The sequence below is a fragment of the Sciurus vulgaris genome (genome assembly GCF_902686455.1).
Source record: "Sciurus vulgaris genome assembly, chromosome: 5".
NCBI classification, from domain to species: Eukaryota; Metazoa; Chordata; class Mammalia; order Rodentia; family Sciuridae; genus Sciurus; species Sciurus vulgaris.
Window position 1 is genome coordinate 60,970,202 of NC_136465.1, and position 26,733 is coordinate 60,996,934.

General features: G+C 34.7%; 1 protein-coding gene across 6 annotated transcripts in view; it reads right to left on the bottom strand.

Moving 5' to 3' along the window:
* NRG1 (neuregulin 1) overlaps nucleotides 1-26,733 on the bottom strand; it is a 209,501-nt gene that overhangs the window by 160,300 nt on the left and 22,468 nt on the right. For all 6 annotated transcript variants that reach the window (XM_079140225.1, XM_079140224.1, XM_079140222.1 and 3 more), the window contains exon 2: nucleotides 4,371-4,548. In XM_079140225.1, the coding sequence (XP_078996351.1) occupies nucleotides 4,371-4,548 (178 nt within the window). The remainder of the gene's footprint in view (nucleotides 1-4,370; nucleotides 4,549-26,733) is intronic.

Sequence of the window (26,733 nt, forward strand, 5' to 3'; positions counted from 1 at the left end):
TCCCATTTCTTTTAATTGGTCCCACACATTGCTTAGCCAAATAAAACAAACAAAGGTTCAAATGTGAATTCAAAAATCATAGAAAGAACATGTAGGAATGTAGTTTATTAGAAGGAACAGGGTTTTAAAATTAAAGGAATAAGATTTTACACAATAATAGAAATTGCATATTGATGTGAAATCTTTTCATAGCATTAAGAAATTAAAAGAAAATTCTGGTTATGTATGATCTAGATTATAAAATTGACAGGGGGACCTACACTAAGGATTAGTCTAGAATCAATGTTTCATTTAAATAAAGAGAATCCCAGAGAAATTCTAAACCTCAAACTAAAATTCACCTCTGCCCCGTTGATCACAGCCTTAGAGTTTAAAACAAGGAACCAACTAACCCACTGCAAAATATTAAGAGCCTTAACATCCTCATAACAAAACAGTATTGACATACAGATGAACCTGAAAAATAATAGTTTTTGTTAAGACATTACCTGCCATGGTTTGGATATGAGGTATCCCCCACCCCCCGAAAAGCTCATGTTAGACAAGCAGGAAGAGGTAAATTTATTAGATTATGAGAGCTGTAACTCCATCAGTGAATTAATCCATTTAATTGATTAAAGATTTGAATGAACTACTGGATGTTAACTGTAGGTAGGGCATGGCTGGAGGAAGTGGGTCACTGGAAGCCTGCCTTTGGAAATTATGTATTTTTTCCCTGGATCCTCAAGTGCTCTCTGTCTCTACTGTCATGAGTTGAGAGTTTTTCTCCCCCATATCTTTTTTCCCATGATGTTTAACCTCACTGGGGGCCCAAAGCAATGGAGTTGACTGTCCATGAAACAAATCTCTGAAACTGTTTCCCTGCTTTAAATTTTCTTGTCAGGAATGATCTCACTGATAAGCGGATGATGATACATAATGGGGGGGGGAGGAAGGAGAGACTATATAGAGGGAACAGAGGGGTAGGGGGGAAGGAAAAAATAACAGAATAAATCAAACACCATTACTCTATGTAAATGTATGATTACACAAATGGTATACCTCTATTTCATGTACAACCAGAGAAACAAGTTGTACCCCATTTGTTTACAATAAAAAAAGAGAAATATGGAAAACAGATTTAATTATTTCTAGCTTCTCCTTTTCTATAAGATTAAAGAATAAATCTTTGTGAGTCCCCTTTGGGGAAAAAAAATTTTTCTTGTCAGGTATTTTGGTAACAGTGACAAAAAGCTGAATAATCCATTATCCTCAGTCTGAGTGTGCACCAAATCCTATATTCTAATTTTATATAATAAAATCACAAGTAGTTATGAAAAATGACATGAGTCTGAGAGTCAGACATATTTCAAATCAAAGTTTAACTATTCATTGCCATTATAAACTACAGGAAGAAACTAACTTCATTTACTTTCAGGATATTAATTCTTTTAAAAAATCATAATAGTAATAGTATTTATTCTATTTATATTTATAGAATACATTGAAATAATAGAGAACTTTACAAATATTAATTAAATTTAGATTCAGTTGGGTCCTTTTACCTGACAAAGAAATTTGACAACACTATTTTTTTGTTGTTGTTCTAGGAATTGAACCCTGGGGCATTCAACCACTGAGTCATATCCCCAGACTTTTTTTTTTTTTTTTTTTTTTTTTTTTTTAGTATTTTATTAGAGACAGGGTGTTAGTGAATTACTTAGTGCCTAACTTTTGCTGAGGCTGGCTTTGAACTCATGATCTTCCTGCCTCAGTCTCCAAAGTTGCTGGGATTACCAGAGTGTGCCACCGTGCCCAGCAATAACACTTTTTTTAACAAGGAGAGAAAACTCTAGAAATGACAAAATACTCAATTCTGAAAACTGGTAAGCTGATCACTTACCAATCAGCTTCCCACTTTACATAAAATGTTTTATTCTTAGATCAAATATGTTTAATGTTTTGCCAAAAGTAATTTACAGTCACATAAATTGAATACATTTTTCCCATTTAATACTTGCTAGCAAAGTTATTGTTCTTAAAGAAGTAATTTCTAAATATTGTCATTTCTGGTATAATGGGATTTTCTTATTATATAGACAGTGCTCTAAGTCGTCTGTACCTATGAAATCAATACAAAGATGCTTTTCTGAATACTAGTGATTCTTTTATGTTAACCAAGTCATGTAACAAATAACCTCTTTGTATCCACATGTCCTTCCAAAAGCATATTCACATCAGTTCACTTTTTCTTTATCTCTGTTTTTCTTTGCCTTATTACCCAACTTCATTTGCCTCTATCCCACAATCATCACAATGAATATCTGCAGTCTTCAGAAGCTTGCTCCATCAGCCTAGATCAACCTCTTCTCCCTACCTCCTCCCCAGTTCTAACTGTGTTTCAGCCCGGCATCTGGAATTCCTGTTTTATACAAGACTGAACTAGAAAAATCTTTAGTTTTTCTACAATTTTATGGCTGCCTGGCCATTGCAATAATGCACTATACCTCTTCAATTTCTCTACATCCCTGGCATAAAGTCTTTCATAGGCACTTAAATGTTACTGACATCATTTCACAGCCTCAGGGCAATAAATGAGATATTATGATTCATATGTAAATAAACTTATTTTCTTACTAATCTGTCTAATTGATGAAAAACCAAATACCAAAATCTATTTAACCCAGTACCTACAAGTATTTTTTGTCTTGTGAAACTTCTCCTTAAGAATCAGCCATATCTTTTCAATTCATGCACTCTATCTACTTCTCCTCACATACACACAAGGACAGTCTCCAATTTTAAACAAGGAAGGTAGCGCTAAAGAATTCGAGTAGACGCATGTTCTAATTGAGGTGTCTATAGTTGTGTGCTTTGAAGCAAAATACTTTCTGACTTTCAATTCCCTAATCTGCAAAATTAAAGTCATTATGTGCTAATTGTACAACTGCTATATCTTGAAATGTTAAGAGTAAGATTATATGAAAAAGAAGCACCATCTCTCCTCACAGAATTATATTTTGTATCTCTGAAGTAACACCTGCTGCAGAAAGTGATACCCACCCTTTCTCTCACTGTTATACTTTCAAATCAACGAGATCTTGCTGGCAGAACCAATAACAAGAGTAAGCAATGTAGATAATTAAACCATGGGAACTAGGAAAATTCCCTAATTATAGTTATCAGAGTTCTTAAATTCTTTGATAAGATTCAATTAAATTCATATTATAATCACTTTGTTCTCACTTGCTTATGAATCTGTGACAACATTTTGATAAATCAAAGGAGAGGAGACCTTATGCCTTTGCTTCTGTTACCACACCTAGTGTTTCACTGAGGTGTAAGAGAAGAAAACAACTCTGTGGCTCAGAACCACTATTATATGGGTCACCCTGATTGAAGAACTGTTTAGAAGCAAAAACCCAACATACTTACCTCTCCCCTAATTTCGAAACATAGTTTGATTCTAGAGGAAATAATTCTTAAATAAGGCAACAAAATAAAATGAAGAATTCAGGAATAATAAAGGAGTTGGGCCCAGTGGTGCACACCTGTAATCCCAGTGGCTCAGGAGGCTGAGTCAGGAGGATTTCAAGTTCAAAGCCAGCCTAAGCAATTTAGTAAGGCCCTAAGCAATTTAGCAAGACCCTGTCTCTAAATAAATATAAAAAGGACTGGGATATTGATCAGTGGTTAAGCACCCCTGGGTTCAATCTCCAGTATAAAAAGAAAGAAATAAAAAAAGGATCTCATTTTAAAGGAGCATCATTTTGGAGCAGATATAGAATACATTTATTAAATTTTCACAGGAATAAGATGGAGCTCTTCCAAATATGGATGTCCTCAAAAATGCAGGGAAATGCAAGATTCTTGCTACCAAAGAAAAGCACTATAATGGTCATGTAGTTTAATAGGATGGTTGATTAAAAAATACTAACCAGATACAATTACATGTATTAATCCCTTCCTTGAAAACAGTCCAAATTCAACTGACTACATCCCAACACTCTCCCTAAATCTAGGTACTTATTGAGTTTTATAATGAAGTTGGGATTTTATTGTGTAAGGCACTGTTACTCTAAATAGTATTTGTCTTAAAGAAATTAGATTTTAGAACTATCACTATTACAGCAGCTGCCCATAAAGCTATCTTCTTTCTTGCTTTTCATTGACCCCCACTTCCTATAGTTTTTTTTCCATTCATCTTTTCCTTTCTTCATTCAAAAGTAGTAAAACTCAGAAACTCCACTTTCCCACATGATATCATAATTTCTCGTCACTATATAATGAATAATCTTTTTTGATAGTAAAGGCATTTATTAGGATCTAAGTTTCTTTTTTATCATCCTATTGCTAGAGGTAGACTCTGTTATTATTTGTATTATACTTACCCAGGTTTCTTTTGTATCTTGATGTTTTGTGGTTTGTTTTTACGGTTTAACTCATTCCCATTCTTGAACCATTTGAACTTAAGAGAGGAGTATTCAGAACTGGTTTCACAACGAAGCACTAGTTTGGAGCCTGCAACTGACTCTTGGCTTTTCATCTCTTTCAGTCGGGGAGGCAAGGCTGAAACAGAAAAGAAAAAAATTATGATCACCAAGCAATCTTTCAAAGAGAAACATTAATTTTGAGTGAGCCTGATCAAGTCACTATTCCCAAAGGTCTTACTAAGAAAAACAAAAATTGAAAAATGGGTGAGTGAAAACAGATTTCAACTTGTAGGAAAAAAGTGAAATGTCCAAATACAAGATACTCAGGAAAGAGAAAGTGAAAGAAATGGAATTATAAATTTATAAATTTATTTCTAAAAAAAAATCCAGACAATAACTTTCTCAAGCTTTACATTCTGATACCATTTAGAATCCTTAATGTTTCCGGTTGTGGTGGTACACACCTGTAATCCCAGCTACTTGGAAGGCTGAGGTAGGAGTATTTCAAGTTCAAGGTCAACCTGGGAAACTTAGGGAGCCACACAACCACTCCACCCAGAAAAAAGAAAATTGAAAAGGTCTGAGGATGAGGATGTAGTTCACTGGTAAGGTGCCCCTGGTTTCAATCCCCAGCATGGGAATGGTGAGCAAGAAACTGAGGTCCTAAGCATTGGTAATTTCAAAGAACAAAGCATGTACTAAAGAAGAACATGGAACTTGGCATGATTTTCAAAGCACTTTCATATCCCCAGTCATAATTTACCACAGTTCTTTTAACAGATACAGGACATATCATACCCACTTTTTAAATTGAAAAGTTTGATTTCAGAGATCAGTATAAGTGACTGACTTATCCATGGCCATAAAGTTCTTGGCTACTTGGGCTTATTTCACTAACCATCAGAGATAGCCACAAAAAAAAAAAAAAGAAGAAGAAGAAAGGAAGGAAGGAAAGAAGAGAGGAAGAAAGAAAGGAAAAGAAAGAAAAAAAAGGAAGGAAGGAAGGAAAGGAGGAAGGAAGGGAGGAAGGAAGGAAAGAAGGAAGGAAGGAAGGAAGGAAAAAGAAAATTCACAGCTACAAAATGGATTCCTTTCTTCAACAGAGAAATTCTTTAGCCATATTGCTCTCCTATTGAACCAGACAATAACTATCTCAAAAACAATGAATACCATTCCAGATGACCACTATGATTCTGCCAAATGGTTGGTTTGACTGGATTTAGCATCTTCTCAATAGAAATTGCAAATACCTAAATTGTGCAGTAACTTATAAAACACTTTACATTAAACATCTCTATGCAATTCTTATTTAATGCAAAAATGTTGAAAACATATTACCTAGGGAAATGTTTAGGACACAATGTTATAATATCTGAGGTTTGTTTCAAAATACTATATGGTGGGGAATGACTAGGAACAAGTAAGAAACAAAACTACCAACAAGTTGATAATTATGGAATATGAGCAATAAGTATGTGGAGGTTTGATATATAATTCTGTATGGTATATGTGATTTTTTCATAATAAAATTATTTAAAAAATAAAACTGCAGATGAATGGATTTTCCTCTGATTACAGAGTTTCACTTACTAATCAACATCACAGAAACTGAGAGCTCAACAACTCTCAGTTTCCACTGAGTCTTAGAAAAGCCAACTACAAAGTCTACTTTTGACCCAGTTCAGAAATTAGCAGGAAATCCCAGAAAATAAACCCAGGTAAATGAGACTGTACCACACTAATTCAGTGGATAATTACTCACTGGGTAAGGACCAAGACTCCAAGGACAGCAATCAAAGCCACCTTAGGCATGAACAGGAAATGGAATATCTTGCCTACTCAGGGTATTTGTTTTTCTATAACTCTGCTCTTACCAAGCAACCCCCAAAAATGTCAGGAATGAACGAGCACAGGAGTTACAGCAAAAAACTTTGAACATAGTGACTTCTTAACAGTACTCCTTCAATTACATATCGCTCTTCTTATTTACTTGGGGACTGAGAGACAAGGTGGAAAAGCAGGCATTTACTGTGGCAGGCACAGTGGCACCTTGTAGAAAACTTATTTCATATGGTTTAGCTTTTGATGCCTGATGATTATGTCTAGGCTGGGTTTTTTGTTGTTGTTGTTGTTTTTTTTTTTTTTTTTTTTTTTGCAAATGTAAAGTAAGATTTACTTTCTGAACAGAATTCATAAAAATCTTTTTAAGATGTGGTTCGTGACTCTATCTTGGAGGTTTTTGTTTTGTTTTTAAGAGACTGAATTCTCATCTATCTGGGATAGTGCTCATGTATGCCACAGCTAAATTACACCAACAAAACTGATTTGTATATATTAAGAAAAATAAATTGCCTCATTTTATGTATGAACTCAAAGAAATAGCTTGAGCTTTTCCACTGGATTTTACATTTAACTTGAAACAGAACCAAAATTCTCAAGGTTTATTTCCTTGTCTCTAAGCAAAATGCCCTAAACACAGTATTTCAATTATCCTTGAATCTCAATGAGCACATGTTCCTTTATCCAACACTCATACCTTTGCTTATCAATATCTGAACATAAACCTACTAGACTTAGTTTTCTCTGGTTTGTATAAACATTTCATCAGAGAATCAGTTTGCATATCCTCCCTTTATCTCATTCCCTCCTTTCTCCACATTTGCTCCCCTCTCCTTTCCTTTTCCCTCCTCTCTTCATTCATTCATTTCTTATTTCTCTATTAAGAATCTTCACTCAAACATGAGGGAACAATCAGACAAATTCAAATTGAGGGATATTCCACAAAAGTGGTCTAAACTTTAAAACTGTCAGTGTCATGAATGACTAGAGATGGTGGGACTGACCTAGATTAAAGGAAATAGAAGAGACAAGACAAATAAATGTAATGTGCAGCTATTGATTGTATCCTGCTTTAGGGGTAATGGCTATGAAGGACATTATTGGGACTAGTAGGGAAATCTAAATAAAAAAAATGTATTAAAAGTCAACTTCTCAAGTGTGGCCATTGCATGTGTTATATAGAAGAATCTCCTTGTTTGTTAGGAGGTATCTGCTAAAAAATTAAGGGTGAAATGTTATGGATGTATTCAACTAAACTTCGGATGACTCAGAAATAGGAAATACACACAAACATATACACAAAACACACCCACAGAAAAAGGAATAAAAGGAACTTTGGTTTCTCTTTGTTTTCCTGCCTTTCCCATTTAGTCTTCTGTTAAATAAAAGGCTTAGTTAGGCTTTCCTTGATTTCATTTGGGGTTTTTGTTATCTGTTTTGTGGAGGTTTGGGGTTTTTGTTTGTTTGTTGCATTGGTTTTGTTTTATTGTTGTTGTTGTGTTGTTCGTTTGTTTTTTGCAGTGCTGAGAATCAAACCCAGGGCTTTATACTTGCTAGTCGATCACTGAACTATAACCCCAGTCTTTATTAAGTACTTTTAAAATCTTGATTAAGTTTGCAATCATGAAGGAAGTTCTTGCAAGTATTTGGGTTATAATTTACAACTTAAATTTAATTAATTAATTAATAGCAACCATGCAAATTCATTGCAGCTGTTTAATTCTATGAGCAATGGTGCATTGAAATCCTCATGTGGTTCAACTTCATAATCATGACTTTGGGGCTCTAAACTTATCAGCCTTTGGACCAATTGTTCATCTGGCAGGTCAATATCTAGCCTTTACTTTGGGGGTTCATATACAAAGAATCCCCAAAGAGGACATCCTTTCCTTAAGAAATGATCTTCAAAGAAATGAGACACCTTCAGATAAGGTCTGAGCTAATAAATCCCTATTCTTCAACTTGATCCTAATGGAGAAATGTTTCTTGATGGTTGAGGTTCAGATACGTCTCTAAAGACTAGCCTAAGTTATCCTCTCTTGCACAGTTCCAAATCCATAGCGGGGAAAGTTTCCAGGTACTCTTTGGTCTTGTGTCCTTGAAAGTGTGTAAGTCTGTAACAACATTCCTTCTGTATCCTCTGTGACACAGGGTAACATCTATGACATGAGGATATTGAGCTTGTCGGGGATCAGTTCTTGTAAAGAGCACAAAATCCTCCATAGCATAAATGGAGAAACAAACCTGCACACCACCAATGGAGCCCCATGACTAAATTCTTGACCTGTGGATGTTCTGCTGTCAGTAATACCTGCTAGAGAAGTACCATACACAATTCTTCACTCACTTCTGACAGAGCCCAACTCATCCAGGAGACCTGGCAACAATATAAACTCTGCCTTGTCTTCTTGAATTGCCACACTACTGAAATAGCCCTAAATATTTCACAGGTTCTTCCAGAAAATGCAAACTAATACTTGAACTGGGATGGTTTTATGATTTTATCTCATCTATCCTTAAGGAGACAAATTTTAATATAGTAAGTTTTTTTTGGTCAGAGATTATTAAAAAAATTGTCAATAGAATACAGTTTAAACACGTGCATGTTTCTCAGACAGGGATTTTTTTTGCATGATATTACCTCATTAATTCAACTTAAAAAAAAACTATTCCACCAAGTACTTTCTTTATACAGTTACAACTTCATAAGCCCAGGGATGGCTGCTAAACTTGGAGTCCATATTTTAGACTGAGTACTTAAATTTTGAAACAAAATATTTTTTTCTTGTCCTTCAATTCTTATTCTAAATGATCTGTCAATTTAAAGTTGGGTGAGAGGAACTCAATGTTAAGTTTATGCTCAAATACCAGGAAGTGTTCAGAAAATCTTAGGCATGATTTAATTGTATTTGGTTTACCAAAGTTCATAATTTTCCTTCCAATGTGTTTCTAGGGAGGCAGTATTTCCACACCGTGAAACAATTTAATGATAGAGCAAATTTTAAGTAGAGTCTGGCTAAATTTATTTCAAACGTGCTATATGTTAATATGACATGTCCACACCCTTAGAAACGCATTAACTGAGACTGACAGTCAATCACAAGAAAGGAGTCTTTCAAAATGAACTCCGAACCACCAGAACAATACCACACATTTTACAGGTGCTTCTTTTTAACATGTCTTTTCACAGGCTTTAAGTGTTATAAAGAGTATTTAAAAATCACAAGATACAGTTCTGATTCTAACTCAGCACAAGTAGGTATACTAAGTATATTTAAACAGTCTACTTCTGTACTCCTACTTTTCATATTTCAAAAGTTACACAATGTAGAAAAATAGTGGTATTAATCCAAAGATACTGATTTTACATTCTGACATCATAATACCTAAGGCAATATGTTCATTTCTTTTAATAACTTAATTGGTAAATAAATATTTGTAATAAATACAAAATGAATTTGTAAAAAAGGAAATTATTCAGTTAAATCATCTTGTTTTGATCATTTCCTGTGCAATTATGTTCCAAATATATTCAGTGTGGCTTTATCAAATATTGTACTGTACTATTAAAAACAGGAAACAAATTTTAGCATGTTTATGCTACCGAGATAAGCTGATAACATGTGACACTAGATAAGTTGTTATTTCTGTTCTCTGAAGGATCTAACAATGCAAAGTTAGCTCATATCATTATTCTCCATGTTTGTGCAGTTAATCTGAAGAGTCTCAACACATTGAACAAATTAAACAGGAAACCTGCAAAATATTATCAAATAACAGTGAGCTTTCAGCATGATTCCAGGGAAGTCCTCCCTGCATAAAACCTTTCTTTAAAAAGCCTGCCACTAGAGCTAATAGTGAAAACTGGAGACTGACAATCATATGACTTAAGAAGGCAGCATGAATATCATTACTCAGTCCTCTATGCAGGTTGTCCTTTCTGGAAGAGTCATATTAGAGGTAAATAAATTACTAAAGAAAGTCTCTAAAACTCCTTCACGGATCATATTTCTCCCTCAGTGCACTATCTCATGGAGAAGATTACGGTCACGCAGAATGGATAAAGTTTATGCTTCACCATCTGCTCTTCTCTGAGCTGTGCTCACAAATCTGTCTATAAAAGGGAACATGTCTCTTATCAGATTAAAATGTGTAAATACAGTCATGTAAAAGACAGCAAAATCTCGTGACAACAGTATTTCAAAATACACCTAGGTTTTGGTTTTTGGATTTTGTTTTGTTTTCAATTGGTACCCAGGATTGAACCCAGGGGTGCTTTACTACTGAGCCATATCCCCAGTCCTTTTTATGTTTTATTTTGAGACAGGGTCTCCCTAAGTTAATTAGGATCTCACTAAATTACTGAGGCTGGCCTCAAACTTGCAGTCCTCCTGCTTTAGCCTCCCAAGATGCTGGAATTATAGGGGAACACCACCACACCAGGCTACACCTAGGTTTGAATCCCCTGTTCCTAATGCATTGGGTGATGCTGAGTTATATTAAGAATCAACCAACAAGGCAACTGTCACACAGTAACACCACATATAGTGACACTGTGTTCATACTTCCCCATGCTCCAGATGAATCATGCTTCAGATAGAATGTCCTGATTCAGGTTAACAAGAGTGTCCTCTGAGATGAACTGGTATGGTAATATGTCCCTGTGTATTTGGAAGGATACTTTGAGAATGGGATAAACATGTGAATGCCTTCACTTGAAAGAAAGATACTGTAAAATTCCATTGTTTGCCATGAAATATTCTCAATCTGACTCTGTATATCAATGGCAATCAACTATATCTCACCAGTAAACACAATGGGAAAGTGCTTCAAACTAGTTCAAATACCATTTTGGCAATTACCTATCCAATTCATACAATGTGATGATGTGTACATGAAATACTGAATTATCCCCATTATGAGCACACTGACCCTCACAACACATGCAGAGAACATGTCATTATATAACATAAAACAACTGAAAAACTGCAGCAGTATTTCAGCATTTGACTTCTAATATTCACGATGGTAATACTGCTACAGCCAGAACTGGTTTCTTACTTTGATTCTTAAACATATCATTTTCCTTTGGGGGAATTTTGACACACAGATGTCCTCCAAGTTTCACTTCTCACAGTTTACTATTACAAGTTAGCTCAACCAGTATGATTCTTTTAGCTGCTCCACTTGAGGGCATGCATGACTATCAACCCAGTCAAAAATCATGCTTATTCTAAAGTCAGATAAAATGAATAATCATGTTCTACATGGGAATACCACATCCGACAAACTGTATTTAAAAAGCACATGTATGAGAGGAGAATTATTTAAGGATGTTATTCCTACCAATCAGATGAGGGTAGGAACCGTTAGTAGAAGGTGGTCACAGTCCCCATTCAGAAGCTTGGGTTGTTGTTGGTGGTGGTGTTAGTCTGATTTGATTGACACTATATTCAAACATTCCAATTTCTAAATGCACTAGATGAAAGATATTAGATAGGATCCCAGGAGCTGTCTCAAACTGACCCCAGGCCTGCTTCCTCCAATCTCATTTATTTCACTTTATCTCAAAGTCTATGGTCAGGTTACTCTTGCATACTGTAAAAGTAGCACACACATTTTCACATGACCTCTGCCTTCAAGTCCAAGCAGCTCCTCTAATAAAGTACCCCACTCTACAGGGTTATAGTTTGCTCCATTAACTCTTAGCATGCTTTGTTGTCGTTATACATTCATGAATTTGTCATTTGTGTTGAATTCCCTTTCTTTGACAACAGTCTAGTCTATGTGCCATATAAGGTGGATAATCTTTATTTCCATTTACGGGTAAGGAAGTGGGAACTTATTATGGAACCTGTGCAGTGTCAGGAGTCAAACAAGCTGCAGTATCAGGTCTTAGATTTAGGACATTATACCATGGTGCCTCTACCCTGTTTGAGGTAGAGGCAGAAAAAGGGAAGAAGAACTCCAGAATAAAAATCTAGGAAAGATCATATCACAGTCACTATGGTAATTTTTTGACTCTTATAATGAGCTATATAAATCAGTTCACCTCTTCACATAAGCCTGCAAGAGATTTACAACACAGTAAAATTCTACAAGAGCAAATGAGTACAGATTTATTAGGTAAGAACATTTTTCACCCTGAAAATTAATATGATGCTTGTTGAAATTATCAATTCTTTTCTATACAGTTCTGCAGTTTTTCCCAATATTTCACAGTTGAGGGGTAAAGGCAAAATCACAATATTATTATTATTAACAATAATGTTCTCAAAGCCTATGAAATTAAAATAAAATAAGGTTTCCTTAGTACTTTCAATAATAAACCCCTATAAAATAATAGTAGCTAATACTATTTGCCAGATGGTGCTTTAAAAGTGTTATGTTCAATAACTCTTCTAAGTTTTATAACAAGTTCAGGACATATGTATCACTATCATAATTCCCAATTTACAGATGAAGAAACAGAAATAGAACTTCCCTATAGGCACACTGCCAGCATTGTAGAGCCAGTATATAGACACACACAGGAGTCTGACCCCAGAGCCCTTGACTTTAATTGCCAGGCAATAAACTGAGTTCTCCACTATTTTATAGTTTTGTAGTTAAAACGTGCTCAAGATTTAACTTATTGACTATCAATAGTGACCATATTTTCCTAAAAAAACCTGAGACCCACCACATACCAGTTCACTTCTGCATTTATCCCAAGTGCAAAAGAGTCTGGGAAAGAAAGCAGATATGCAAAATTACTAAATTTACTGAGTTACTTTGATGATTTATGGGGAAATAAAACAAGACAGAGTACTTGAAATTACACCAAAAAAAAATTTCTTTTGAACTAGGTGGTTGTCATCTGTCATACATGCCAAATGCCACAAAGGTCAACTGTGCTGTGTCTCACTCTTGTGTTCACTGAAATGTGATAACCCCCATGTGAGTATACAGCAACAAAAGTGTCTTAACAGATTAATGTTATTCTTTCAAGGTGTAAAAGCAATACACCATGACAATGAATGCTGGGTAATCAACGGCCCAGTTGCCAGCAGCTTGAAGGTAAGTGCTCAACAGACCTGTCTAATTAATGCTGTCGCCACAGCTGCCCCCAATTAGAAAAACATCTCACTCATGCACATAAAGAAGATGTCAGGCAAGCTTCACTTATGACCATCAACTGCACAGGGTTAAAATGCATCCTGCACATATTCACATAATGGTTGGGTAGCAAATTTGATCTTTTTCATTACTGAAAAGCAAGGGTTTTTTCCCCCCCTATATATTATATAGACCTGCCATATCACCTCCAAAATATCAATTAAATAGAAAAATTGAGAATGACTCAGTAAAAATTTAATATATATTTATTTTCTTGTTATGAGAGTTTTCCTGTTCTGATGTATTTCTTGGTTAATACATTAGCATGACCTGGATGTGTTAATGTTTGCCTTTATAACCATTTTACTATATTAGCATGACTTTGAAGTGTTAATTTTTGTCTTCATAAGTATTTTCCTGTGTTCAAACCAGATGACATTTAATTAATTGATGTTACTAAAACACTCTTGTTTTCATTTGAAAAGAAGGAATTTATTTACATGTTCTAAACTGGATAAATGCCCAGGTAAGAGGATTTAGTACAGGGTTATAATTAGTTTTAAACCATGACAACCACATGAGAACTTTTAAGCGATGCATATAAATAAAATCCCTAAATGATCTATGGATATGAGTTTCCAATATCTATTTTCCATATAGCCATTTAAAACTTATTCCCCCTTGAGGAAGAAAAAATTTTAGCAGAGCTAAAATTGTGAAATAAATGTGTCCTTTCCAAATCTCTTAAATGTGTTTTTTAATGAGGCAGGGCCACGTTCCTGGTAATCATGACCTGATTTTTCCTTTTTGTCCACAGATAATTTATTAAACTGAATTAAGCTTAATGAACTGAATAATTTATTAAACCATACTAAATGTACATGCCAGGGTTGAAATGAGCCTTCTGTAATCACTGAGCCCTCCCGGATCAACGTTAAGTCTCTCTCTCTCTTCTGTTTATTACAGTTTAAGTAAACAATGTTGTATTCCTTCTTAAGCAGGGTCCAAGTCTAACTTTCTGAGGATCTTTAAAGGTTGGGTAGCTCTTTATTAAGTAAGTCTGTAGACAGCCTAACAATTGAATCCTTATCATTTTACTTCTATAACACAGGAAAAGCCCCAGGAGGCAAGTTCTTATCTTAGGATTCTCAGGGACATTAACTTGAAGAGGTGGAAAATAACCAGAGTCAGTTTAAACAGAAAGGTGTAATAAGAAAACTTGTGTAATATTATTGATCATCTAAAAACAACCCAATTTTGTGGCCAATAGAACATAACCAGAAGGCTGCTGAGTTTCCTGTATAGTCCTCAAAAGCCAAACAATGATTAGAGGCAATGTAGTTTGATTTCATATAACACACAATAAGGAATCACAATAAGACTTAGAATTTGTGGTTTCTCTTACATAAAAATAAATTCATTAAGGCATCTTTTGAAAGTGCAAGTGAGCTGCTTCCCACACATTCTGAGATAACCACCTGGGTTCTCGATTGCAATAAAGATTGATAAAAGGTTACCCAAAAGAAGCCAAAATAAAGTGTACTTGGAGCATCAACAGGTAGTTTTCTTTCCCTCCTCCACTAAAAATATCTGGAGTTATGTTTTATTTAGAAAGAAGGTTAATTTGACTCTTTGCTAACAGTCATGAATTTAAATTACTAAATTCTTCACCTAACACCCTGCTCTTCTACCTCAGGCTTCTCAGTCTCAATCAATAGTAAGGATGAAGAGTAGCAGGAGGAGGACAGAGATTGTGACTCAGTTGCCAAGTTCTTGTGACTGTTTAGTATTCACCAGGCCCTGAGTTTTATCCCCACCCCCACCATACACAACAGAAATTCAGAAAACCAGAGTTAAGGCACCTAGTTGGTCTAGGAAACTTTGCAGCTGCAAAATTACAACTTCAATAATCTAGGTCATAAAATGAGGGGAAATAGTATCTGCCTTATTTATTTCTATTCAGTAGTGAAAATCTAATTAAAAAAAGGGGTAATGAAAGCACTTTGCATTTTTTTAAAGTAGATATTATCAATGATGATATAACTGTCATGATCTTAAAGCATGAGGAAGTTAGGAAATATTAGGTGATATAAATCCAAATGGTGCAAACTTATATACTTAATACCTACAAAATTGCATATAGTGTGGTTATTCATCAGGACCAAAAAAAAAAAAAAAAAAAAAAAAAAAAAAACAGCTGGAAACTATGAAGAAGGGTCACTAAAATATTCAGAGGGAAGGGAAGCCAGTATAAAGGAATAGACTAAACATTATAGAATCCTAAAGAGTGATAAAAGGAAGGCCAAGAATAGAAAGCAATGGGGTCTTTAAAGTCATGAAATCTCACAAAGGGTCAAATCATCTCTCAGATTCACAGAATACTCCAACTCATGGAAGACTCCGGAAGCATGAAACAAATAGTTTTAGAAAAAAAAAAAAATGAAGTTTTGCACAATAATTTGGAAAATGCTCATTCTGGGAAGGCTACAGAGGAAAATGACTCAGGAAGCAGTATACACAAGAAAAACATGGGTTCTAAAGCCAGTCAGGTAGGTTCAGGATCCAGTCCCAATTTTCCCACATAATGCTCTGGCACTTGACCAAATTTTCACTCTACAGAAGCCTCACTCTCCTCCTCAGTAAAATGGGTTCACCTTACATAGGACAGAGTGAGAGAATTAGATGCTGTATCACCTGCTTTGAATGGGATACTGCCAAGCACATGATAAGCTCTCTATAAATAGCAGCTTTTTTTCCTTTTAAAAGCAGATTCATATAGAATTATTTAGATTCATGAAGGGAATTAATCTTTCTTTAACTTATTTTAGTGAACATTAAAATATGGAGCACTCACATGTAATTTGTTTGTGTTTTAATTTTGGTACCAAGGATTGAATCCAGCACTGCTTCCTCTGGCTTCCCTGAGCCACATTCCCCAGCCCTTTTTATTTATCATTTTGAGACAGGATCTCACTAAGTTGCTTAGGGCCTCACTAAGTTGTTGAGGTTGGCTTTGAACTTGCATCCTCCTGCCTCAGTCTACCCAGTAACTGAGATTACAGGTGTGCACCACTGTGCCTGGCTATAATTTGTTTAAAGCCACCTTCGGAGAATGCAACTTTCACCAACAGTGACCTAACCTGGGCTCATCCAGTTGGCATTTCTTATACTACTACTATCTAGCCTACTGTTTACAAACCACTGTCAGACAAGATCTCTCAGTCTAAAACGTGTACCAAAGATGATGAAATCTAGATAAGGCTCTACAGTTCAGCTAATAATATTATACTGATGTTAATCTCATAGTTTGATCAATGGATATAATAGGGTTATGTAACACTGAGGGAGCTGGCTGAGGATCTATGGGAACTCTATCCTCTATTTGCAACCATTCTATAAATCTAAAATTATTTTCCCTAGAATTCCATAACACACTAGATTTATATAAAAACGCATTAAATTTATCAGGATTATCACTACCCACATACTCATATGATATTAACTCCTTATATTGTCTGTTCTTAGCCAAATGCATTAGACTATTCTACATCGACCTCTAAGACCTTCTTTCGGCATCCATCTAGTATCCACAAACAGTCTCATTCATATATATAACTGACTTCATTCTCTTAGATATTTCTCAGTTTCCATTCGTTACAAAATATTGTGCTTCTGTTATAGGATTACTAAGTTTCAAACAAACAGAAATGAATAAGATAAACAACATCTTTATTTTCCTAGAGCTTATATTCTGGTTAGGGAAGAACAGATGGAGAACCTATTAACTGATTACACTATAATATGACTTATAAAATAAATCCTTCATTTTTACAATCTAAGGGCACTAAGAATTATTGAGGTAGCTATGTCTTTTCCACTTAATCATGCAATGCAACTTTTTTCTATTTAAATTGACTTTGAAAATTGATTACTAAATCTATATAAAACCAATTAATATTAAAAAGTTGGATAATGCTCAATTGATACTATATCATTTTGAAAGTTTATAATTTATTTTCCATATTAAAAATTATTATTTATTAGCTAGGACTTCTCTGCATAAATTATATTTCAATACTACATTTACTATGCTATAATTTTATCACTTTAGGGACAAATATAAATAGTGAATTATATTGTTTAAAAGTCAAATTCATGTTTTACTCTGTCATAGAGTAGTAGTTTGACTTTGGGTAAATTGTAAAAATTTTCTAAGCCTCTGTTTCCCAAAATGTAAAATGTGATACAACCTTATCTCATAGGATTGCCAAAGAATTAAATAAGATATTGCCATTAAGGCATTAAGTAGTCTGTGTCTCATCTAAGCACTCAACACATATTGATAGCTATTCTTATATCATAATATTCATTCCTGTGGCAAGCAGAGTAATGGCTCCCAAAGATGTCTAAATCATTAATCCGCAGAACCTGTGAATATGCTACCTAGCCTGCATATTATGACTTTAAAGACATGCTTAAGGTTAAGGACCTTGAGCTGGGTAGATTATACCTTACTACAAAGGTGTACCAGTCTACTCAAGTGAACCGAAAAAGCAGATAGTCTCCCCTTAGTGTAGTCAAAAAGCCATCAGAGATACCACAGTACTGGCTTTGAGTCACAAGAGAGCCCTTTAGCCAAGGATCTCAGGCAGCTCTAGAACTGAATAAGGAAGTGGATTCTCTCTTAGAACCTCCAGCAGCCTTGCTAACACCTTGATGTTAGCCCAGTGAGATTTGTCTTGTAATTACAATGTATAGAACAGAAAAATAAAAATAATAAATTGTGTTGTTTTAAGCCTCTAGGTTTATGATAATTTGTTATAGGAGCCATAGAATACTAATGCAGTTCCCAAAGAGAAATCACCTGTGTTGGCTTCCTAATATCAGCAAAACACTTAATCTCATGATATTACCCTAATCTATCAAAGCAGATGTACCACGGTGGGAGAGAATCACTAGCTGAGCATCATTTCTCTTTCTTACCTTCCCACCCAGAGTCCACCAAAGAAACTCATCAAAAGGACTCTGAAGAACAGAGGGAAAAAAACACTATAAGTTCAGGAACTGAAATTTAACCCCATTGACCCCAACCACTTATGATCTACACAACTACTCTCTCTCTTTCTCTGGCCTCAGTTTCTTTTTCATAAAATGAAAAGGTCAGATCATCTCTTAGTGCTGTTAAACTCCAGAGTGAGTCATGAAGTTCTATTCTCCCTTTGTACATCGTGTTTCAGGAATTTATGAGCAGAGTCACTACCTTATTTTTTATATTTAAACATGATTAATGAATACTAGCATTGCAATGGCAATAATACACCAAAAAATAAAAGGCTTTTAGAAAACTTTCTAATACTTTACAAAGGTCTGAGTTTCAGAAAACCAAACCTACATTATCATTAGGAATGTGCTTAAATTTGACAGTTAATATAACAAAGTAAATAATTTTCCAGTGACTGTAAGTTGCAGTAATTTTTTTTTACTTTTTTTTTTTTGGTTTTTGAAAAAATATCATCACTTAATTTAAATAAACAAAAATTTAAACAAAATCTTCAAATTTGAAGACTTTACAGATTAATATTACATTCACTCCTGAGGTGATATCTAAAGAAATCCCTCACAAATTTCTGATCAAATACTATTTCTAAAGAAAGTTATTTCTAGTATAACATTGGTATACCTAAAATATCTTACATAATACAAGGGAACATTATGGAATGGGATCAAAAGTGCTCAGCAAAACTGTTACAGAGAAGTGTGAGCAAATTCATCTATAATGGGGGAAATCACCCTGAAGTAAGTTAAAGGCTACAGAAATAAGACACTTTGAACCTAGCCCAGACCGGCTGATATAAAGGCCCTGGAGGTCATTCTTGAACAACTGCAGTGTCAGCATTCTGAAAAAAAAAATGCAGTAAACCACTTTGATTTAACTATTGGAGAGGACCCATGAGAATTCCAGCTCTAAGAATTTCACCATGACAGTGACAAAAATGGAAGAGGAAATGAAATATTTACAGTGGATACAGGAGCACGCATATGTTCCTGTAAAGAGTGAGTACTAAGTAGGGGCCTGATATCTGTGAACTAATGCTGAAAAGCAATAAGGGGCAAGCTTCGTCTGATTAAAGACACAGATGGTAATTCATGGAGTTCATAGAAGAAAAGGTGACAGTTCTACACATATGTCTTTCTTCCTAAAAGTAGTGGCTGTTTTATTGGCTTCAAGAATCACTTTATTTTTCATAATGTCAAGCTATCTGGAAAAGTCAATGATGTAGTAGATGGTGCAAAGATATTTCCCCATTTCTACAAGAAGTGCTCTGACAGTGGAATGCACCAACCTAAAAGCAGAAAAGATGGTTAAAGTAGTTAATTCTGATCTCCACTAAAATAGAAAGTTCTCAAGGTTCAAGGTCTGTGGAGGAAAAAAAAAGCTACAATTTGCAGTTCCACCAGCAATGTATGAGTGTACCTTTTCCCCACATCCTCGTCAACACTTACTGTTGCTTATATTCTTGATAATTGCCATTCTGAGTAAAGTGAGATGAAATCTTAGAGTAGTTTTGATTTTCATTTCTCTAATTGGTAGAGATGTTGAACATTTTTTCATATTGTGTTGATCAATTGTACATCTTCTTCCATGAAGGGTCTGTTCTGTTCCTTAACCCATTTATTGATTGGGTTATTTGTTGTTTTGGTGTTAAGTTTTTTGAGTTCTTCATATTGCCTGGAGATTAGAGATCTATCAGATGTGCATGGGGGAAAGATTTTTTTCCATTTTGTAGCCTCTCTCTTCACACTGACTTGTTTCCTTTACTGAGAGGAAGCTTTTTAATTTTAATCCACTCAATTTATGATTCTTTGAAACTGCTATATCACTCCTCAGTTTATACCCAAAGGACTTAAAATCAGCATACGACAGTGACACAGCCACATCAATGTTTGTAGCAGCTTAATTCACAATAGCTAAACTATGGAACCAACAGATGAATGGATAAAGAAAATGTGGATTATGTACACAATGGAATATTACTCAGCCTTATAAAAGAATGAAATTATGGCATTTTCAGGCAAATGGATGGAGTTGGAAAATATCATGCTAAGCAAAATAAACCAATCCCAAAAAACCAAAGGACAAATATTTTCTCTGATATGTGGATGCTGATCCATATTGGGTGGGTGGGACTAGAAAAAAATGGAGGAACTTTGGATTGGGCAGAGGAGAGTGAAGGGAGGGGAGGCAGTATGGGGGCAGAAATGATGGTGGAATGAGATGGACCTTATTACCCTATGTACATGTATGATTGCACAAATTGTGTGACTGCATCATGTACAAAGAAATGAGAAGTTGTGCTCCATTTGTGTACAATGAGTTGAAAGGCAATCTGACATCATGTATAATTAGAACAAATTTTCTAAAAAAACATCAGCCTAAAGGTTTAAGGGTCCAAAAATATAACTAAATTGTTGAGCACAATTATCATTAGACCTTAGACTAGTATCTGAGTTACAGTTTTTATTAGGATCATAATCATTCTTTTGGGGCTCCAGGTACAGCTCCATAAGTTTTGAGTTCTTTTCCCCTAACACCACCTTTCCCAGAATCCCCATTACATTTAGTGTGTGATTCTGCAAAATATGTTCACTTCCCTGAAGAATGCAAACCTGGATTTGGGGTAGCTATGTCTAAAGGAAAACAGGGCTCTGCTAATGGTTTTGCAGATACAAATACTTTCTGAGCTCCAGAGGTTCTCAGACCTTTTGCTGCACATAGAAGTCACTTAGGCAAGTTTACCAAAGTGAATATGAAATACTCATGGACCCCATAAAGATTCAGAGTTAGTAGCCTAAGAATCTGCTCTTCCAGGGCCAGCATAAGGGCTGGGGGGTGTGGCTTAGTGGTACAGTGCTCACCTAGCATATGCAAGGCTCTGGATTCCATCCCAGTGCTGAGAAAGAAAGATTTTTGTTGTTGCTGTTGTTCTTTCAAAAAGCATTCCAAATGATTCTGATCCAGGTAGTGCAGGTACAACATTTTCAGAACTAGTATACTGCCTATGCTGGGGGTGGTCCTCTTAAAAGTTAAAGAGGTAATGCCCACCCCCATTAAGTCTTCCTATAATGATGGGTTTCTTTGAATGTTCAATATTTATTATCCTAGGGGAATTAAAGAGAATAGGATTTATTCTTTTGAAGAAATTCAGAATATTATAGAAAGAGACTTAATAGTGTTTCCTATGAGCACTACTATAATTGATGGCATCTACAAGGCTCCAATTTTGATCCTCATATCTAAAATAAGGAGTTTAGGGAGAGGGAGGAGAAAAAAATGAGAATAAAGTATTCCAAAAAGGTTTCTCCTGAGTTGGACATCTGCATTTATCTTTCTGTGTTATGAAAGGTACACTATTCTCCAGATAAGAGCAAAGGGTGACTTTGATATTTAAATACCAATTTAAAGTATGCTATATTATTAGCAAATTGCTAACAGAACAGATTTCAAGTGTTTTCACCACACATAAGAAATGATAAATATGTGAAGTGATGCACATTAGTTTGATTTAGCCAATCCACAATGTACATGTGTTTTAAACATCATACAATAATCCATAAATATATAAAACTATTTATCAATCTAAAATTAAAGTTCAAATATTTTTTTAAAATAAAGCACATTGTATTAATTAGAACACCTATTGTGGAAATTGAGTTTGGAGGTTGCTTAAAAATGTTTTTTCCCTTCACATATGAATACACCACAATTAATCTCTCCATATCATGTACCTGTACAAGACTGGAATCTTAATTAGAATAAGGCATGCTTCATGTTCACATAAATATGTCAAAATATACTCTGTCATGTATAACTAAAAAGAACAAATAAAACACATTAAAAATGATTTTTCCCTACTTTTTAAAGTTATATAAGAGAAAGAACCAAACCTCTGTATATATGTGCTTTCTGGATAAGATTAGTACATATGTGGTCTCCAAATTTGAGTGACTGGATCTAAAAAAAATGGTAGTTAAGAATTATAGAAGTTTTGAGAACTGCTTATTCTGGGAATTTGTGGGGCTTATCACTCATGTACTATATTCCTGCCCTACTGATTGTATAAGCGAATAACTGCCACCATGCAATCTTTACAAGAAGACTACCTCTTAATCATTTCACTTCATATTTCTTTCCTAGGCAACTATGAGCATTAACACCCATAGAGATATGTGTGTGTCCACCATAGATGTCCTTTGAGACTGAGACTTTGTCAGTATTGCTTCTCTGAAAAATGGCACAAACATCATTTATTTGAGAAAATCCAAACTATGACTTTCTCATTTAGTCATGTGTTTCTACGTTCTACTGCAAATTTCAGTTAATTTTATTACCATCCCCCCATTTCTATCCCCAAACCTTCCAAGAAGGGAACTTTCATAGCATTAAATAATAAGCAGAGCCAATAAATTAGTAACCAGCAACTTTAAACATAGGGAAGAGGAGAAAGAAGAAGTAGGTCAACCACAAAGGCAATCAAATATGATGTGAGCTAAAACATTCATCCTAAGAAAGGAGGAAGTAACTAGAAAAGAATCGTATATCATGAGAAATGGCAATGCCCATCATGGATGTCCAGAGGTATGCCCAAGCAGAACAGACATGTCAAAGGTAAATTGAGCAGAATGGAGAAGGATCAGAAGCTGGATTTCGAAGAAAGCATATGCATAAGAAGCAAAGAAAGATTTATAATCTGCTGCTTAGCTTTATTCTGCGCTTGGCTTTAGATATGTATAGGGCTCATATATATATGAGGGGGAGGGAAACTATCATTGAAGATATTGGGACAATAGTAACTCTTCAAGGGATATTATAAAGCAGAGGTAATCAAAATATGGTCCACAAGCCAAATCCTGCCTGCCATGTTTTTGTAAAGAAAGTTTTGTTGAGACACAGCCACACATATTTGCTTATAAGTTGCCTTTGGCTGCTTTTGCAGTGCAACTGTAGAGTTGGTTATTTACAAAAATATTTTCAGATCCCTGTTAGGGAGCACCACAAGTCATCACAGAGCATCTACAAAATTTCACGTAGCAATTAAAAGCATCATAAAGACACAACAAAATAGTAATAACCCACATGGGATCTGCATTTTGAGGATCAAGAAGGAAATGGGTATATAGAGTGAAATATTCAAAATATTGTATGTTGATGTTAAAGAAACAAATCCCTATCTAGATAAGCAGAGGAAGCAATGATATGCTTATGATAAATGTTGGCATTACTTGGTTCAGGCAAAAACTATAAGTGGATGTAGGATATATAAACCTGAAAATAATGGTAGGAAAATCAACTTCAAAGGCAGAAAATAAAATATGACTTTATAAATCCACATTTAATCTTATGTATTTATTTCATGTGCATAATTTTATTTGATGATGATTTCCAACCTAGAAAAAAAAAAAGAGGAAGACTGGTTCACTTAAACTCTGACTGGTAGAAAAGCCCTGGGTAAAGATATTTATCAAAGAGAGGAACTGAGGGTTGCAAAATGTAAAATTAGAGACAAAATCATAGAATGTCTCACTCATTTGCAAGCAGAACAACTGGCTGTACCCAACAGAGGAAAATGTTTTTGTTACTAGATGAGCAGTATATAAAATCCCCTATTCTGTTTGCATGTACAAGGTTATGACATTACGCCCTTACTAGTTGTCAATGATTTTCAACTATAATAAAAAGAAACGTAATTATAAATTGGGATAATGCATTCTAGTTATGCAGGAGTTACTTTGGAATTAGAACTGTGACAATGGCTTATTATTTCAGAGGATTATTCAGTTATTTCATTTTGGGCACAATGAATCAAATCTGTACAAAGAAAATATTAGAAGACTTTAAATTTTATCTGAGGGACTTTATTCTACAACTTGCTTAGGCTGTATGGATAATATGTTGTGCAATTTGTTCTTGGGAGGACTCTGAGATCATTTATGTCCTTTATAAAATTGTGTTGACTTTTGTGATGGGAATTAGAGGGAAAATGTCAGTTAACTTTTAAATCTAATATTGAGAAGTTGAGGAAAAAAGATTTCAGAGACTCGGGGAGTGAGCCACTTATGTTGCATTTCTAAAACATGTTGCAACTATGTCTTTGAAAAAGGAAATAAGAATTAGAAGAGCGGGTAGGAACCAAAACTTGGAATAATAAGTCAGAGAGACACACGTTTTAAAATGGAGGCAACTTAAGAATATAAGAAAACAGAAGATAAAAATGAATATAAAAGGAAAAGGTGGCTGATAATGAACTGCTTATAAAAGTTTTTAGAGTTTTAGAATCAGATAGTTTAGAAACTGAATTCCAACTCAAGTCTGATTTCTTATGGCACATATAACTGTAATCTAAAAAGGACATACATAATTATCACATATATGCAATTATTTACTGTGTTATCTTACGATGGAGGTCTTGCTCTGGTATACTTGAATTGCAAGTCATTCAATTCACCCCAATAGTAATATTGGGACAAGAGTAATACCAGAGTTTAAAAATGGAAAAGAAATAAACAATAATGTGGCAAGAGAAGTAGAGTTATCTACAATAAAGCTTCAGGAAATATATGAGTGAAAACAAAGCAAGGCCTTAAAAAAACTAGTCTCTGATGGTTTGTATGAAGATAGAGGAACCTACTTGATCACAAAGGTTGAGCTGAAGATGAGGGGAGACAGCACCCAAGAAGGAAGTAGAAGAAAATCAAGACCCTAAAGCTAGGACCTGAAAGTCAACACCCACTCCCTTGCTATAAAATCATATTGCACTGGATACTAGGCCATACATAAGGAAAAGGGATGGTACTGAAAATCCCCTCATATGCGCGTAACTTACAACCAAGCAAAATGACTTTACGAGCATCTCAAACTGCAAAGGAACTAAGATCCTAAACCACTTCCAGTGAGTAAGGAATGGTAAATAGAAATTAATAACAGAGCCTAACATATGTTATTACTAGTTTTAAATGGAAATGTCATTGTTGTACTTTTAATTAGGAACACTGTCTTTATTGATTCACTTTATTGTCTACTAAAACATATTATAAAGACTGTAACAAGTTTACCCCTGACTTCAATCCTCCTTAAAATACCTTTCCCATCATAGACTTTCCAGAACTTAACAAGCACAGTTCAAAAGTACATCTATATACTCTCTACCTGGGTATCCTCATATAAACTACTTTTCTTTGAAAAGCAGGAAGGAACAAGGAAAGCACTAACTAGAAGTTTGGTTCAGATGCACTTTCTGGGTGTGATGAGTTCACTGCACATTCGTATCATTAACCAGCACTCCTGTCCATTACCAATACCCTATAACATCATTCACATTACAATACTTAACTTATCATCGATTACCTGAAACAGCCACAATCACCATTCAGTTTTGTATGTAATATTTTGTCTTAAAGAAAGGTTTCTTTCAATATGTATTACAATGGACTGAGGGAAGGACACTCAGATTACTGTCTTGGTCATTGTGACCAGGTAAGCCATCTTCATCTGCTGCAAAACCCTGGGAACTCTGAGTACAAGTCTATGGAAGAGGCGCTTCATGTAGGACTCAGTGACGCCCTAATCTCTGAAACTATATATTATCAAATTATGAAGTCCTTGTAATTAGCAATAATTCTCTTTATTTTCTTTGCATATTAGAGGTAGGGTTTCTTTTCATTTCAACACTGACAGTACCTTTACTAATGATGTCATGTCATAAAACTATCTCAAACAATTAAAAAAAAAAAAGAAAAAAGAAAGGTTTCTTTCAAAACAAGAGTTGATGACCAAGGGCTTTCTGACTAATTTTTATGTTAACTGGGAAATTTAATTAGTAATGATGTTACATTAGAAAATGTTCTGGTTAAGTTCATTCATTTTTAAAAGCTTAATAATAAAGAGGTAAAAATACTTATTTAGTAATACCATTTAAGTTTTTCTGGTTAAAAAAAAGTAGTGAGTGACATAGAAAAGTTTAAAGGTAAGGCCTACACTACTTGAAGTTTATATAGGTGAAAACAAGTTTTGCTAAAAAGTATTTCCTAGCATCACTAGAATATAAATTCCTCTTGGGTAAATATTGTATCTATTGTATTCCTTATTTCCAGTATCTAGTACAATGCAAGGAACATATATTTCCCTTAATAATTATGTGTTGAACAAATTAATATATGAGCTTCCCACAAGCAATCAGGGATCTCTATGTAAGTCTGTCTTCCTGACAAATAATCAAAGAAAGTCACAAGAAAGAAAACTTGAGAACTACAATACCAAAGTGTAGAAAAAGAGTAAATGAGAAAAGAAGCACAAGTCCTTTCTTATGACAGTTGTCTATAATTTTTT